Genomic DNA, 17455 nt, shown 5'->3' on the forward strand with positions numbered 1-17455 from the left:
AATCTCCCTCGATCTGGGGCTCCACGCAAGATCTCACCCCGTGGGGTCAAAATGATCACAAGAACTGTGAGCAAAAATCCCAGAACCACACAGGGGGACCTAGTGAATGATCAGCAGAGAGCTGGGACCAAAGTAACAAAGCCTACCATCAGTAACACACTACGCCGCCAGGGACTCAAATCCTGCAGTGCAAGACGTGTCCCCCTGCTTAAGCCAGTACATGTCCAGGCCCGTCTGAAGTTTGCTAAAGTGCATTTGGATGATCCAGAAGAGGATTGGGAGAATGTCATATGGTCAGATGAAACCAAAATAGAACTTTTTGGTAAAAACTCAACTCGTCATGTTTGGAGGACAAAGAATGCTGAGTTGCATCCAAAGAACACCATACCTACTGTGAAGCATGGGGGTGGAAACATCATGCTTTGGGGCTGTTTTTCTGCAAAGGGACCAGGACGACTGATCCGTGTAAAGGAAAGAATGAATGGGGCCATGTATCGTGAGATTTTGAGTGAAAACCTCCTTCCATCAGCAAGGGCATTGAAGATGAAACGTGGCTGGGTCTTTCAGCATGACAATGATCCCAAACACACCGCCCGGGCAACGAAGGAGTGGCTTCGTAAGAAGCATTTCAAGGTCCTGGAGTGGCCTAGCCAGTCTCCAGATCTCAACCCCATAGAAAATCTTTGGAGGGAGTTGAAAGTCTGTGTTGCCCAGCGACAGCCCCAAAACATCACTGCTCTAGAGGAGATCTGCATGGAGGAATGGGCCAAAATACCAGCAACAGTGTGTGAAAACCTTGTGAAGACTTACAGAAAACGTTTGACCTGTGTCATTGCCAACAAAGGGTATATAACAAAGTATTGAGAAACTTTTGTTATTGACCAAATACTTATTTTCCACCATAATTTGCAAATAAATTCATTAAAAATCCTACAATGTGATTTTCTGGATTTTTTTTTCTAATTTTGTCTGTCATAGTTGACGTGTACATATGATGAAAATTACAGGCCTCTCATCTTTTTAAGTGGGAGAACTTGCACAATTGGTGGCTGACTAAATACTTTTTTCCCCCACTGTATGTCCAGGCAATCTATATACCAAAAATAATTAGGATCTGATCATTTTAACTTGTATTCACATTACTTGATTCATGAAATGTGTCAAAAGAAAAAAATAAACAGTAACCCAGTGTGTCCAAAGACTAAATATAGTACAATACAGAAACAGCTGTATGTCACAAACAACAATGAGTTGAATCATATATTTGGAATATTTGGCTTAGAACAGGTCAAATAACAATATTGTATGCTTTTAAACAATTTAAGTCTGAAATATATTTAAAAATACATATGCTGAAGTTATTTTCATGATTCTTTTTTGTTACATTTTCTCAAAATCCCAATTTTGACATTGTCATAATCTATCATAATTCCAATCGTAACATTTGGCCAATGTGGCCTGTCTAGATACTTGCACGAACTACAGTGCATTCGGAAAGTATTCAGACCCCTTCCCTTTTTCCACATTTTGTTACTTTACAGCATCATTCTAAAATTGAATAATACAAAAACAAATCTTAAATCTACACACAATACCCCATAATGACAAAGAGTAAACAGGTTTTTAGAAATTGTTGCTTATTTATAAAAAATATAAAACATACCTTTTTTACATAAGTATTCAGAGCCTTTACTATGAGACTCGAAATTGAGCTCAGGTGCATCCTGTTTTTGTTGCTCATCCTTGAGAAGTTTCTACAACTTGATTGGAGTCCACCTGTGGTATATTAAATTGTTGGACATTTGGAAAGGCGCACACACCTGTCTAATATAAGGTCCCACAGTTGACAGTGCATGTCAGAGCAAAAACCAAGCCATGAGGTCGAAGGAAATATCCTTAGCTCCGAGACAGGATTGTGTCGAGGCACCGATCTGGGGGAAGGGTACCAAAAAATGTCTGCAGCATTGATGGTCCCCAAAAACATAGTGGCCTCCGTCATTCTTAAATGGAAGAAGTTTGGAACCACCAAGACTATTCCTAGAGCTGGCCGCCAGGCCAAACTGGGAGGTGACCAAGAAACCGATGGTCACTCTGACAGAGCTCCAGAGTTCCTCTGTGGAGATGGGAGAACCTTCCAGAAGGACAACCATCTCTGCAGCACTCCACCAATCAGGCCTTTATGGTAGAGTGGCCAGATGGAAGCCACTCCTCAGTAAATGGCACATGACAGCCCGTTTGGAGTTTGCCAAAAGGCACCTAAAGGACTCTCAGACAATGGAAAAACAAGATTCTCTGGTCCAATGAAACCAAGATTGAACCATTTGGCCTGTAGTCCCCTGTAGCTCAATTGGTAGAGCATGGCGCTTGCAACGCCAGGGTTGTGGGTTCGTTTCCCACGGGGGCCAGTATGAAAATGTATGCACTCACTAACTGTAAGTCACTCTGGATAAGAGAGTCTGCTAAATGACTAAAAATGTTTTTTTTTTTTTTTATGAATGCCAAGCGTCACATCTGGAGGAAACCTGGCACCATCCCTACGGTGAAGCACGGTGGTGGCAGCAGCATGCTGTGGGGATGTTTTTCAGCGGCACTCACTGGGAGACTAGTCAGGATCGAGGGAAAGATGAACTTAGCAAAGTACAGAGAGATCCTTGATGAAAACCTGCTCCAGAGATCTCAGGACCTCAGACTGGGGCAAAGGTTCACCTTCCAACAGGACAATGACCCTAAGCACACAGCCAAGACAACTCAGGAGTGGCTTCAGGACAAGTCTCTGAATGTCCTTGAGTGGCCCAGCCAGAGCCCGATCGAACATCTCTGGAGAGACCTGAAAACAGCTGTGCAGCGACGCTCCCCATCCAACCTGACAGAGCTTGAGAGGCTCTGCAGAGAAGAATGGGAGAAACTCTCCACATACAGATGTGGCAAGCTTGTAGCGTCATAGCTACAAAGACTCAATGCTGTAATCGCTGCCAAAGGTGCTTCAACAAAGTACTGAGTAAAGGGTCTTAAGACTTAAGTACGTGTGATATTTCAGTTTTATTTTATTTTATAAAAGTGCAATATTTATAAAAACCTGTTTTTGCTTTGTCATTATGGGGTGTGTGTGGCTTGATGAGGAGAAAAAAAGAATTTAATCAATTTTAGAATAAGTCTGTAACATAACAAAATGTGGGAAAAGTCAAGGGGTCTGAATACTTTCCGAATGCTCTGTTTGTCGACCACTAAATGTCATGCCTTTACAAAAAACAGAATGTGTTCTGGACGTGAATGAGTTAACGATGGAACTGTATAAATGTATATTTTACAGTCACAAATAAAAGGGTTAGGTACAGTATCTTTTGTTTAGTCAGTTTGATGTACTGTAATTAACGTATATGCCCACCAGCGCTTTCATGTAGCCAGTGGGAATCGTTTGACAGGCTGATATGGTTTGTAATAAAGAATTGAGCCAATCGCAATATCAGTTTCCGCATAGGGGCGGGACGTAATAGGGACACGCTAATGAGGAATTCGATTAAGCTGCCCCGGGCGCCCGTTTACCGGGTGAAAAGTGATTGCATTTATTTTGGAACCTGGCTGCCTCACGGTCATGAGACCGTTCTCTGCCCCGTTCTGGCCTACGGAGAAATCGGCTCAAACTCTGCTCTTCGGTTAAGCACGCGGAGCAGAGTAGGATTCTGTGTTTTCACATGCAAGAGTGGTTGCTTTTCATAAAAACGCTTTATCTGCCTTCCCAATGAAAACTAGTTTGAAAATGTGAACAAATATTTAATGGAACATTTAAGTTATGTGTCTGGAGGAGACATCATGTTTCCTTGTTGACAACATGACCGAGCGGCGCAGATAACTTCGATGTGAGCAGGTCGTACCTCCCTCACCGGTTTCGCCCTGTGCAACCCGGGCCAATTTAATAGAATCCTCTCAATCAAAACCAGGTACCCCCTTTCCATTGGTCGATAGAGGTATGAATGAGGTGGGGCTTGCAGCAAAGCTCGCGGTGTTCTGTTGAAATGCCATTACCGACCATTAAAACAACTGGGACTGAAAATTTACCGAAGTGGGGACAACGACAAACACGACCCAAAGGTGGATTTAATTGCACGAGAAATGTCAACATTTGGAAATGGGATTACGCAAGGATTGCATTGATGTGTACTGCATTTCCCTCCGGTTTAGCCGTGGCTAGCTACCTCTCAAGCTAGCCGAATCGGAACAATCGGTAGCTAGCCAGCCAGCTATCCAACATAGTTAGCTAGCTAACTACAGTAACTCTATAGACTTAGGTTATATGTAGTAGGACTAGGACGGTGCACGTTTCATCGCTAAAAATACTGAAAACGAATGTTGTTTCTGTCATGAGTCCAGCCGGGTGCCCCCATGTGAACGGTTTCAAAGTGGATAACTGGAAACAGAATCTACGGGTCATTTACCAATGCTTTGTGTGGAGTGGATCTGCCGAAACCAGGAAACGCAAGGTAAAATTGTAAACTGTCGCTAGCTGACTAGCTCAGAACATGCAGCAGCAGACCGCTTCTCAAGAGAAGTTCCCTCGACGTCTCACTGGCTAGCTGTCGCACATCATCACTATGTCTAAGTACCAAGTCACACACGAAGAGGCAACTCATACAAGTGTGTGACAGACCCTGTTTAGTCAATTAGCTAACGTAAACTTTAGAGCAAACTAGTGATATTTGCTACGGTTTGCCACCATAGCACTTGTCGAACGTTGTCTAGGTAACGTTGACTAACTACAGTACACATTTTCAGGCATGTCTGTTTCTCACGGCTTGGGCAGTTGTACGTTTACTAACTAACTGACTGATGCAGTTTTGGACAGGATTGACACTGAAGGGTGTGTGTGATGAAACGGTTAATTTAATACCTAACCCCCTACGTCTCATGCATCACACAATCTTGTGTACATGTGTGCGCGCCTGTTTAAGCAGTCCCATCTGTTTACCATCCTTGCATCCCCAGCTAGCTACATTGCTTGTCTCTCTGGAAAGTATCTCGTAGGCTACAATGAAAATAAGTAAATCTCTACAGTCTGAATAACATGAACACAGTACTTGGGTTATTTCATCCAAATGTGCAATTCCTTTGCTAGTTCTACTTTTCCGTGTGCTATCTGCGCTCATCACCAACCGCCCCCGCGCAACGGTACAGACACACAAAATACGATTATCTTATGTTCCTTATGAGCCAAGTACGGTCGGGTCTGGGGATATTATATAACTAACGTAGTTACCTCTTGTAAAAAAAAAAATTACATGCGTGTATGTCCATATCATGATTAACCCACGCTTCCATTGGATACAGTATTAAGACACGGTTGGAGAGTTTCACCAAATATTTTTTTCCACCAATATATTTTCAAACTGCTTTGGTAGACCATAATCTCAAAGCATATTATCTAGTCTACATTATAATTATCATGCAGTACTGTCTGTGTCCACACAATGCGTCATATAACTGCTGTCATTCTAGCTAGACTAGAGCCTCCGCCTGTTGGTGTCACTGTGTTTGTAGGCAGTGCATCACCTACCATCTCCATATCTTTTCAAAGGTTAGGCCAACTTAAACCCACTTATCTTTATCCCACCGTTGCGTTTTGCCCAAGTTCATCAAGTGATACTGAGAGGCTGCAGTGAAGGATTCACACAAGCACTAAGCCAGCAATGTCACATTTTTTGACCCAATCCAGATATCATGTGTGGTTGGACTAACCCCAGGAGTTTGCATACCTTAGTCCTCATGTAACTGTATTGTTTGTTCAGGGTTGCGCTGTAGACACAGCAGGGGTGCAGGGCTCTAGCATAACTTTTTTACAAGGAGCACGTGTGCGCCTCTGTAGCTCAGCTGGTAGAGCACGGCGCTTGTAACGCCAAGGTAGTGGGTTCGATCCCCGGGACCACCCATACACAAAAAATGTATGCACGCATGACTGTAAGTCGCTTTGGATAAAAGCGTCTGCTAAATGGCTTATTATTATTATTATTGAAAAATGTAGGCGCACACAAATTTAGGAGCACAGTGGAAAATATTTGAGGTAATGAAGCTAGAATCCCTGTCTGTTTCCCCCAGGCCTCTGTCTCTGTGGGTTCAAGGGTTTATTGGTATCATGTGTACAGTGTAGCTTCCTTCCAAATGGTTTCAACATTCTAACTCTTTCATCTCAGGGCCCTCAGCTTGCTAACCGCAACACACACACACACACTGTAGCCAGTGTTTTGTAAGGTAAATGGTAACCATCTCACTATCTAAAAACATTATGAACAGTTTTGTCCTTCTGACTGAGTGAGTCCTCATATCACTTCTGGTTTGAGTTAGGGATGGGCATGGGAACGGACGTCAACTCTATCTTTTACCGGATAAAAAAATTATCAAATACTGGAAAACTATTTGGTGGAATGTGCTTTGTGAAAAAAATGAAATTGTCTCAACTGTTCCAGACAGAGGCACGAACAGATCTACTCCCTATCGGATTATTTAACAAGGGTGTATGTTTCTCATATCGAAGCTAATGACTGAGCACATAATGCATGCATCGCTATGTATCCTACAAAATAGAATATCCGAGTTCAGAGCGTGGTGTCATATCAGAATGCTTCAACCAATATCACGTGTGACAGCTGTGAGCAGTCTGCTGCACCCCCTAACCAGCCATATAGCCTACTCGGCTGCTTCTCTCCGTCTGTTCTTTCTGCGCGTCTCCATCAGTTAAAAAATGTTATGTAGCCGTGATGGCGAGCTGGAGTGTGCAGACAGTGATGGGGTTTCTGTTACATTTGTTTGATTATTGGAGTTGCTTGCAGCGTGAGTGAAGTGGACACGTATCTCCTGTAAGAACAAGCAGGCCAGTCTGACTAGGCTTTGCTGTCACGCTGCCTCTGAGTGCCTCTGCCATAGATGAAAAAGAGAGCTCAGTGAGTCATCCTTGCGCATTTACAACCCTGAAAACCTACTCAGATGTTTCCAAGGTAGGATGCATATGCCTAATCAATGTAATTCGAAGATAAATCAGAGTCAAATCAATCTCTAATTCAGGTGTTACTTAAATTCTGTTTGGTGCCTAACTTTTGGTGTGTGTGAGAGTGAGTGGTGTGTGAGCGAGAGAGGATGTGTGTGTGTGGGAGAGGGAGTAAGTGAGCGAGAGTATGTGTGAGGGAGAGAGTGTGTAGGCTGTGTGTAAAGTTGTCTGAAGAGTAGGCTAAAGATGGTTTCATATTGGCCTAGTGTGTTTTCCCCTGCCGCAATGAAAATGTAGATCATTATGCATTCATATTCCTTACTACATTCCTCCTGCCCAATCATAGGTAGGCCTTTTGGATATGAGCAAATCAGCTATTTTCTGCAATAGCCTTTTCTATTATACAGTAAAAAGTGTGAAGTTAAATAGAGGCGTGACTATCAGGGGAAAGGTTTTTGTGCAGCACACATGCAGAACGTATAGAAAACAGGCTTCCTGGGCGGGGTAAACCCTGTGGTATCTGATATCACATCGGTAGGAACATTTTGCTGTGACAACCCCACTCTGAAAATAGGCCAATTTTATTGTGGTTTACAGATTTTTTTTGTGTGTGTGTATCTGTGCTAAAACGTGTCACCTTTTTGGGCCCTCACCAGTTAGCATCCCTGCTCTCTAGTTGTTTGACTCCACGCAACCCCATCTTGCGTTAGGCCAGGAATCTATATTTAACCATGCGTGTAATGGTAATCTAAACCTACCTGTCCGCTGGGTGGTGATGAGTTATGGGGATACCTGTGTTCAGAGCTGTCATAGACCAGGCTTGTTGTATTTAATCAGGGCTGACGCGACGGTCTGGGGGCGTGGAACGGCGGCGACAGACTGATGATGAATATCTATCTTTTGCTCTGATTTTCACCCACTCTTTCTGTCAGTTTCTTTCTCTGCCTCTTTTTTCCCCTCCTTCAGCTCTCCTTTCCTACTCACTTATCCCCCCCCCCACGCAGTAGCCCCTGCTCCATGGATACCTCAATTAGGGTAAATGGAGTGAGTGATGCATGGATGAGGAGAGAACAAACAAACGGATGGAGCGTCTGGGGTGGACCTCCTAATGAGCAGTTGATTGTCTCATCAGTCTGCTTCATACACGCCTCGTTTCCGCCCTGAGAGGAACAGACCCACAGAGAGGTGACATACCACCCAGGTCGTGTTCACTATGGCAAACTGTAGCAAAAACCTTTGAAACAGAAATGTGTTTAAAGAACTGTAGGTATTACCTCCCTGTATTGCTTTTTCAAACCTGTTCCGTGCCTCAACCTAGTCATTTCTCTTATGATACTGTCTGTTCCCACCTCCTAAAGCCCACTAAGGCAACTCCATTGAAGCAGTTGTTATGAACGCACTGTGTGCTGTCCTCTTCACCACCTTTGACCAGCCACTCTATGCCCCATTTAACTTTGTGAATTTTGCTCGCTTGAAATCGTCTGGCAGGTGGGTCTTTTGAGTGATCTGATTGTTGAGTAAAGCCTAGCGCCTAATACCTTTGGTCAACATCATAACCTTCGTTCGGCCTTGTGTCCCTTCCACCTAAGTCTTTCTCTACTGAAACCTTCAAATCAAAGTTTATTGGTCGCGTACAAAGATTTGCAGGTGCAGCTAAATACTTGTCATACTAGCTCCAACAGTGCAGTAGAATGTCTAGCAAATACAACACAAATAACATAAACATTTAAACAGGAAATGTCAGAATGAGTCCCATGTCAGATTCCAGAATGTAAATATGTGGTGTGACAGTATATCATTTGGGAAAGAAAATTACATGTACAGTAGTAGGTCCACTACCAGTCAAAAGTTTGGACACACCTTCTATATTTTTACTATGTTTTACATTGTAGAATAATAGTGAAGACATCAAAATGAAATAACACATGGAATCATGTAGTAACCAATAAAGTGTTAAACAAATCAAAATATATTTTATATTTGAGATTCTTCAAATAGCCACCCTTTGCCTTGATGACAGCTCTGCACACTCTTGGCATTCTCTTAACCAGCTTCACCTCGAATGCTTTCCAACAGTCTTGAAGGAGTTCCCACATATGCTGAGCACTTGTTGGCTGCTTTTCCTTCACTCTGTGGTCCGATTCATCCCAAACCATCTCAATTGGGTTGAGGTCGGGGCATTGTGGAGGCCAGGTCATCTGATGCAGCACTCCATCACTATCCTTCTTGGTCAAAAGCCCTTACACAGCCTGGAGGTGTGTTGGGTCATTGTCCTGTTGAAAAACAAATGATAGTCCCACTAAGCCCAAACCAGATGGGATGGTGTATCGCTGCAGAATGCTGTGGTAGCCATGCTGGTTAAGTGTGCCTTGAATTCTAAATAAATCACACAGTGTCACCAGCAAAGCACCATCACACCACCTCCTCCATGCTTTACGGTGGGAAATACACATGCAGAGATCAGCCGTTCACCCACACCGTTTCTCACAAAGACACGGCGATTAGAACCAAAAATCTCAAAATTGGACTCCAGACCAAAGGACACATTTCCACTGGTCTAATGTCCATTGCTCGTGTTTCTTGGCACAAGCAAGTCTCTTCTTATTATTGGTGTCCTTTAGTAGTGGTTTCTTTGCAGCAATTCGACCATGAAGGCCTGATTCACACAGTCCCCTCTGAACAGTTGATGTTGATGTATCTGTTACTTGAACTCTGAGAAGCATTTATTTTGGCTCGAATTTCTGAGGCTAGTAACTCTAATGAACTTATCCTCTGCAGCAGAGGTAACTCTGGGTCTTCCATTCCTGTGGCGGTCCTCATGATTATTCTGGCATTTCACATTGTTAAAATAAAGTGGTGATCCTAACTGACCTAAGACAGGGCATTTTTACTAGGATTAAATGTCAGGAATTGTGAAAAACTGAGTTTAAATGTATTTGGCTAAGGTGTATGTACATTTCTGACTTCAGCTGTACATACACAGTGAGTAAACGGCAGTAATTTAAATAGTACATGAAGTGATCAGACCCCTTGACTTTTTCCACGTTTTGTTACGTTACAGCCTTTTTCTAAAATTGATTAAATTGTTTTTTTTCCCTCATCAATCTACACACAATACCCCATAATGACAAAGTGAAAACAGGTGGACTCAAATCAAGTTGTAAAAACATCTCAAGGATGATCAATGGAAACCAGATGCACCTGAGCTCAATTTCGAGTCTAATAGCAAATAAGGTATTTCTGTTTGTTTTTTTAAATAAATGTACAAACATTTCTCAACCTGTTTTTGCTTTGTCGTTATGGGGTATTTTGTGTAGATTGAGATTATATTTAAGTGTGTTCCAAATAAATATCTCCAGCCTGCTGGTTAAGGCGAGGGGCTCAAGGTAATTTCTGTTACCTCTTGAGTGACAAGTCCTGGATAGTTTCAGGTCATTGACCACATGCCCAGTCTCTGCTGGGTTTCAGAGAGGAGGACTGAGTTTATGTGTGTGTCCTAAAGAAAACGTTGGAGTGGCTTACACACACAGTCTTTCACATACACACACTGTTGTATATTAATGCATCTTCATAATTCATGGACACATACATGCTTAAACATGCGGCAGCATTCTTCCTGGAATATGAATTGATGGAATGTATATTCATACATGCTGGCGTTCTGTGTTATTTGATATACACTGAACAAAAATATGAACGTAACAATTTCAAGGATTTTACTGAGTTACAGTTCATATAAGGAAATCAGCCAATTGAAATAAATAAATTAGGGCCTAATCTATGGACTTCTAATGGCTGGGAATACAGATATGCATCTGTTGGTCACAGATGCACTATACAGTGCATTCGGAAAGTATTCAGACCCCTTCCCTTTTTCCACATTTTGTTACGTTACAGCCTTATTCTAAAATTGATATACAATTATTTTTTTCAATCGACACACAATACACCATAATGACAAAGCGAAAACAGGTTTGTATTTTATTTTGCAAATGTATAAAAAAAACGGATACCTTATTTACATTAAGTATTCAGACCCTTTGCTATGAGACTCGAAATTGAGCTCAGGTGCATCCTGTTTCCGTTGATCATTCTTGATGTTTCTACAACTTGATTGGAGTCCACCTGTGGTAAATTCAATTGATTGGACATGATTTGGAAAGGCACACACCTGTCTACGTAAGGTCCCACAGTTGACAGTGCATGTCAGAGCAAAAACAAACAAGCCATGAGTTCGAAGGAATTGGCCGTAGAGCTCCGAGACAGGATTGTGTCGGCACAGATCTGGGGAAGGGTACCAACAATTTCTGCAGCATTGAAGGTCCTCAAGGACACAGTGGCCTCCATCATTCTTAAGTGGAAGATTGGAGTTTGGAACCACCAAGACTCTTCCTAGAGCTGGCCGCCTGGCCAAACAGAGCAATCGTTGGAGAAGGGCCTTGGTCAGGGAGGTGACCAAGAAACCGATGGTCACTCTGACAGCGCTCCAGAATTCCTCTGTGGAGATGGGTGCACCTTCAAGAAGGACAGCCATCTCTGCAGCACTCCACCAATCAGGCCTTTATGGTAGTGGTCAGACAGAAGCCACTCCTCAGTAAAAAGCACATGACAGCCCGCTTGGAGTTTGCCAAAGGGCACCTAATGGACTCTCAGACCATGAGAAACAAGATTCTCTGGTCTGATGAAACCAAGATTGAACTCTTTGGCCTGAATGCCAAGCGTCACGTCTGGAGGAAACCTGGCACCATCCCTACGGTGAAGTATGGTGGTAGCAGCATCATGCTGTGGGGATGTTTTTCAGCGGCAGGGACTGGGATACTACTCAGGATCCAGGGAAAGATGAACGGAGAAAAGTACAGAGAGATCCTTGATGAAAACCTGCTCCAGAGCGCTCAGGACCTCAGACTGGGGCGACGGTTCACCTTCCAACAGGACAACGCTAAGCACACAGCCAAGACAACGCAGGAGTGGCTTCGGGACAAGTCTCTGAATGTCCTTGAGTGGCCCAGCCAGAGCCCGGAATTGAACCTGATCGAACATCCTCTGGAAAATAGCTGTGCAGCGACGCTCCCCATCCAACCTGACAGAGCTTGAGAGGCTCTGCAGAGAAGAATGTGAGAAACTCTCCAAATACAGGTGTGCCAAGCTTGTAGCGTCATACCCAATAAGACTTGAGGCTGTAATCGCTGCCAAAGGTGCTTCAACAAAGTACTGAGTAAAGGGTCTGAATACTTACGTAAATTTGATATTTCCATTTGTATTTTTTGACATTTGCAAACATTTCTTAACCTGTTTTTGCTTTGTTATTATGGGGTATTGTGTGTAGATTGAGGGGGGAATAACTATTTAATCCATTTTAGAATAAGGCTGTAACGTAACAAAAAGTGAAGGAGTCTTTGTTCTCAGGCCTGGAGGGAAGCCAAAGTAATTCCGCTACCCAAGAATGGTAAAGCGGCCTTTACTGGTTCTAACAGTAGACCTATAAGCTTGCTGCCAGCTCATAGCAAACTTTTGGAAAAAATGTTTGACCAAATACAGTGCTATTTCTCTGTAAACAAATTAACAGACTTTCAACATGCTTATATGGAAGGGCCCTCAACATGTACTGCACTGACACAAATGACTGATGATTGGTAGAAAGAAATTGATAATAAGAAGATTGTGGGAGCTGTACTGTTAGATTTCAGTGCAGCCTTTTGATATTATTGACCATAACCTGTTGTTGAGAAAACATATGTTATGGCTTTTCAACCTCTGCCATATTGTGGATTCAGAGCTATCTATCTAATAGAACAGAGTTTTCTTTAATGGAAGCTTCTCTAATGTCAAACATGTAAAGTGTGGTGTACCACAGGGCAGCTCTCTAGGCCCTCTACTATTTTCTATTTTTACCAATGACCTGCCACTTGCATTAAACAAAGCATGTGTGTCCATGTATGCTGATGATTCAACCATATATGCATCAGCAACCACAGCTAATGAAGTCACCGAAACCCTTAACAAAGAGTTGCAGTCTGTTTTGGAATGGGTGGCCACTAATAAACTGGTCCTGAACATCTCTAAAACTAAGAGCATTGTATTTGGTACAAATCAGTCCCTAAGTTCTATACCTCAGCTGAATCTGGTAATGAATGGTGTGGCTGTTGAACAAGTTGAGGAGACTAAATTACTTGGCGTTACCTTAGTTTACAATCTATCATGGTCAAAACATATAGATTCAATGGTTGTAAAGATGGGGAGAGGTCTGTCCGTAATAAAGAGATGCTCTGCTTTTTTGACACTTTTTTTGTCTAATCTTGATTATTGTCCAGTAGTGTGGTCCAGTGCTGCAAGGAAAGACCTAGTTAAGCTGCAGCTGGCCCAGAACAGAGCGGCACGTCTTGCTCTTCATTGTAATCAGAGGGCTGATAAAAATACTATGCGTGCCAGTCTCTCTTGGCTAAGAGTTGAGGAGAGACTGACTGCATCACTTCTTTTTATAAGAAACAATGTGTTGAAAATCCCAAATTGTTTGCATAGTCAACTTACACACAGCTCTGACACGCGCACTTACCCCACCAGACATGCCACCAGGGGTCTTTTCACAGTACCCAACTCCAGAACAAATTCAAGAAAGCGTACAGTATTATATAGAGCCATTATTGCATGGAGCTCCATTCCATCTCCTATTGCTCAAATAAACAGCAAACCTGGTTTCAGAAAAACAGATAAAGCAACACCTCACGGCACAATGCCTCTCCCCTATTTGACCTAGATAGGTTGTGTGTATCTATTGATATGTAGGCTACGTGTGCCTTAAAATAAAAGTATGTACAGTGGGGGGAAAAAAGTATTTAGTCAGCCACCAATTGTGCAAGTTCTCCCACTTAAAAAGATGAGAGAGGCCTGTAATCTTCATCATAGGTACACGTCAACTATGACAGACAAATTGAGAAAAAACATTCTCCAGAAAATCACATTGTAGGATTTTTTTAATGCATTTATTTGCAAATTATGGTGGAAAATAAGTATTTGGTCACCTACAAAAAAGTAAGATTTCTGGCTTTCACAGACCTGTAACTTCTTCTTTAAGAGGCTCCTCTGTCCTCCACTCGTTACCTGTATTAATGGCACCTGTTTGAACTTGTTATCAGTATAAAAGACACCTGTCCACAACCTCAAACAGTCACACTCCAAACTCCACTATGGCCAAGACCAAAGAGCTGTCAAAGGACACCAGAAACAAAATTGTAGACCTGCACCAGGCTGGGAAGACTGAATCTGCAATAGGTAAGCAGCTTGGTTTGAATAAATCAACTGTGGGAGCAATTATTAGGAAATGGAAGACATACAAGACCACTGATAATCTCCCTCGATCTGGGGCTCCACGCAAGATCTCACCCCGTGGGGTCAAAATGATCACAAGAACGGTGTGCAAAAATCTGGATAAGAGCGTCTGCTAAATGACGTAAATGTAAAAATCCCAGAACCACACGGGGGGACCTAGTGAATGACCTGCAGAGAGCTGGGACCAAAGTAACAAAGCCTACCATCAGTAACACACTACGCAGCCAGGGACTCAAATCCTGCAGTGCCAGACGTCCCCCCCTGCTTAAGCCAGTACATGTCCAGGCCCGTCTGAAGTTTGCTAGAGTGCATTTGGATGATCCAGAAGAGGATTGGGAGAATGTCATATGGTCAGATGAAACCAAAATAGAACTTTTTGGTAAAAACTCAACTCGTCGTGTTTGGAGGACAAAGAATGCTGAGTTGCAGCCAAAGAACACCATACCTACTGTGAAGCATGGGGGTGGAAACATCATGCTTTGGGGCTGTTTTTCTGCAAAGGGACCAGGACGACTGATCCGTGTAAAGGAAAGAATGAATGGGGCCATGTATCATGAGATTTTGAGTGAAAACCTCCTTCCATCAGCAAGGGCATTGAAGATGAAACGTGGCTGGGTCTTTCAGCATGACAATGATCCCAAACACACCGCCCGGGCAACGAAGGAGTGGCTTCGTAAGAAGCATTTCAAGGTCCTGGAGTGGCCTAGCCAGTCTCCAGATCTCAACCCCATAGAAAATCTTTGGAGGGAGTTGAAAGTCCGTGTTGCCCAGCGACAGCCCCAAAACATCACTGCTCTAGAGGAGATCTGCATGGAGGAATGGGCCAAAATACCAGCAACGGTGTGTGAAAACCTTGTGAAGACTTACAGAAAACTTTTGACCTGTGTCATTGCTAACAAAGGGTATATAACAAAGTATTGAGAAACTTTTGTTATTGACCAAATACTTATTTTCCACCTTAATTTGCAAATAAATTCATAAAAAATCCTACAATGCGATTTTCTGGAGAAAAAAAATCTCATTTTGTCTGTCTTAGTTGACATGTACCTATGATGAAAATTACAGGCCACTCTCATCTTTTTAAGTGGGAGAACTTGCACAATTGGTGGCTGACTAAATACTTTTTCCCCCACTGTATTTGTGCATGAAAGTTAGGAGAAATACGTTTTTTTTGTGTGAATGGAAATTTTCTGGGACGTTTTATTTCATCTCTTGAAACATGGGACCAAAACCTTACATGTTGCGTTTATATTATTGTTCAGTATACTACCTCAGAGCTATAGCCAAAAGGATAGGGATTCCATTTTTGTTTACTTTAGATTTCGGATGAAGATGGAGTAAGATGCTGCTGTGAACATGGACTCTTCTCAGTAAAGGTTCTTGAGAGAAGGAGCTGAGGATTAGCAACTTTTCAAGCGCAAACCATCAACTATGCTGTATGACCTTTGGCTCCCAAGGTTATCTGAACTCCATTTATCCCTCTCTTCTCTCCCTTTCTCACTCTCTCTTCCCCATCTCTCGGGCACAGCTGATCTCCTTGCTTTCTATCCCATCATGCCTTGCACTTCACAGCCACGCTGACTCACAGCAACAATCCCGCCCCATCTGCATGCGTTTGAACTGTCACTATTCGTCCTACTGCCACGTTCTCTCTCTTCCTCTCTCCTACCCCCCAAGTCACCCTCCATATTTCACATCATCCCTCTGCAGCAGTATGCTTTCCATTCCATATACCCAACCTAACCAGTCACAATGGATTCAGGGTATGGTGGCCCTAGCCATCAGTTATGTGTAGGATGTTCTAGCCCAGTGTTCCCCCTCTGTCTGTCTCGGTCCGAGAACAGTAAGTGGACAGTAAGTGACTCAGTCTTTGTTGGTCAGTACACTGAGGATCTCTCCATCGGCCTGCTGCTCGCCTCTCCTGTGATGTTTGTGTAGTTGGCGCTGTCGCACTTCCTCTGACTAGCCACCTTTCCCCCTCACTGCATCATGCCCCCTCGCCAACACAGAGCAGCCTTTCTCTCACTCCGGCCAAGCCAATGTATGATGTCATCCCGGAAGAAGACCAATCAACATTCTTAGGCCACTCTCACTCTTGTCCAGTTCAACTTCCACAGTGACCCTCAGGATCTAGGGGTGTGTGTGTGTGTGTGTGTGTGTGTGTGTTTAACTAAAAAGCTTCAGCGTGAATGGGTTTGTATCGTGTGTGTGTGATGTATCAGTGTGTTGCGAGCCAGCAGCAGTCTTGTAGGAGGAAGCAGATCTATCTTCAGCCCTCTTTATCAGATGATCTGGTCACGGGGAAAGGCTGCGATGGGATACACCTCCTTATAGGATATTAACACCAACAGAAAATAATGTTGACAACACTGCCATACCCTGGCTTTGTGTTCAGTACGGTGTGCAACGTTGAATTCAACGGCTGTTTGGAGAAATGCCATGACAGCTGCTGTCCATAGAAATGTATAGAGGGGGCACCTCAGATCTGTAATTGATCGCTTCTGTGATGGCAAAGTTCATAGAGGGCTTTCCTGTGCAGTGGCAAGTGTGCCCTCTATACATCTCTATGGGTCCGTGTTAGGGATGTTAACGGTTAACTGCCAAAAATACATTTGACTGGTCATGTTTATCGGGCTAGGTTAATTTTGCTTAATGTAGTTAATTTGCGTAACGTGTGTATTTTCGTTAGTCGTCATGCATCTTATTTATCACACGCGCACAGCATACAGAGAACCTGTTTTGAGGAGTGGAATGGCCTATCACCTGTCAGACAGCGCGAGAGCAGCTCCTCAAAAAGCTGGTACTGGAGTGAAACAGGCTTTTATAAGGCCAGTCATTTTGCCAGAATTAACACACGATTGCATTTAGAATTGTTAACTGTTTTGATGGCCACGATTTTAAAAAGGGCTGTTTTTATTTCTTAACTCGTAATTAAAGCGGGCCTGCCATTCGAGTGCATAGGCTATTGTCAACGATAGGCAAGCTATCAGCGCATCACCCACCACTTTACAGTGAGCTTGAGGCAGTATAGTTGTTTGAAACCTGAACTTTTGACTACTTCAAAGTAACCTCAAAGTAACCTAGCCAAAATCCAACCATATAAATGTGGAGGCAAGACTTCCTCAGGCCATTTTAACCAGCATTTCTCTCCTGAAG

At 43.1% G+C, this 17455-nt stretch overlaps 1 protein-coding gene across 4 annotated transcripts in view; it reads left to right on the top strand.

Annotated features, from left to right (window-relative positions):
- The first annotated feature begins 3999 nt into the window (after positions 1-3999).
- The window catches only part of usp22 (ubiquitin specific peptidase 22), a 37408-nt gene continuing 23952 nt past the window's right edge, over positions 4000-17455 (top strand). For 2 of the 4 annotated variants that reach the window (XM_045209700.1, XM_045209695.1), the window contains exon 1: positions 4001-4478. In XM_045209700.1, coding sequence (XP_045065635.1) covers positions 4359-4478 — 120 coding nt within the window. In that variant the 5' untranslated portion in view covers positions 4001-4358. Of the gene's footprint in view, positions 4479-17455 lie in introns of all 4 variants that reach the window. The other 2 variants (XR_006657679.1, XM_041848961.2) reach the window with 2 other exon arrangements.

This window comes from Coregonus clupeaformis, chromosome 1, assembly GCF_020615455.1.
Source record: "Coregonus clupeaformis isolate EN_2021a chromosome 1, ASM2061545v1, whole genome shotgun sequence".
NCBI classification, from domain to species: Eukaryota; Metazoa; Chordata; class Actinopteri; order Salmoniformes; family Salmonidae; genus Coregonus; species Coregonus clupeaformis.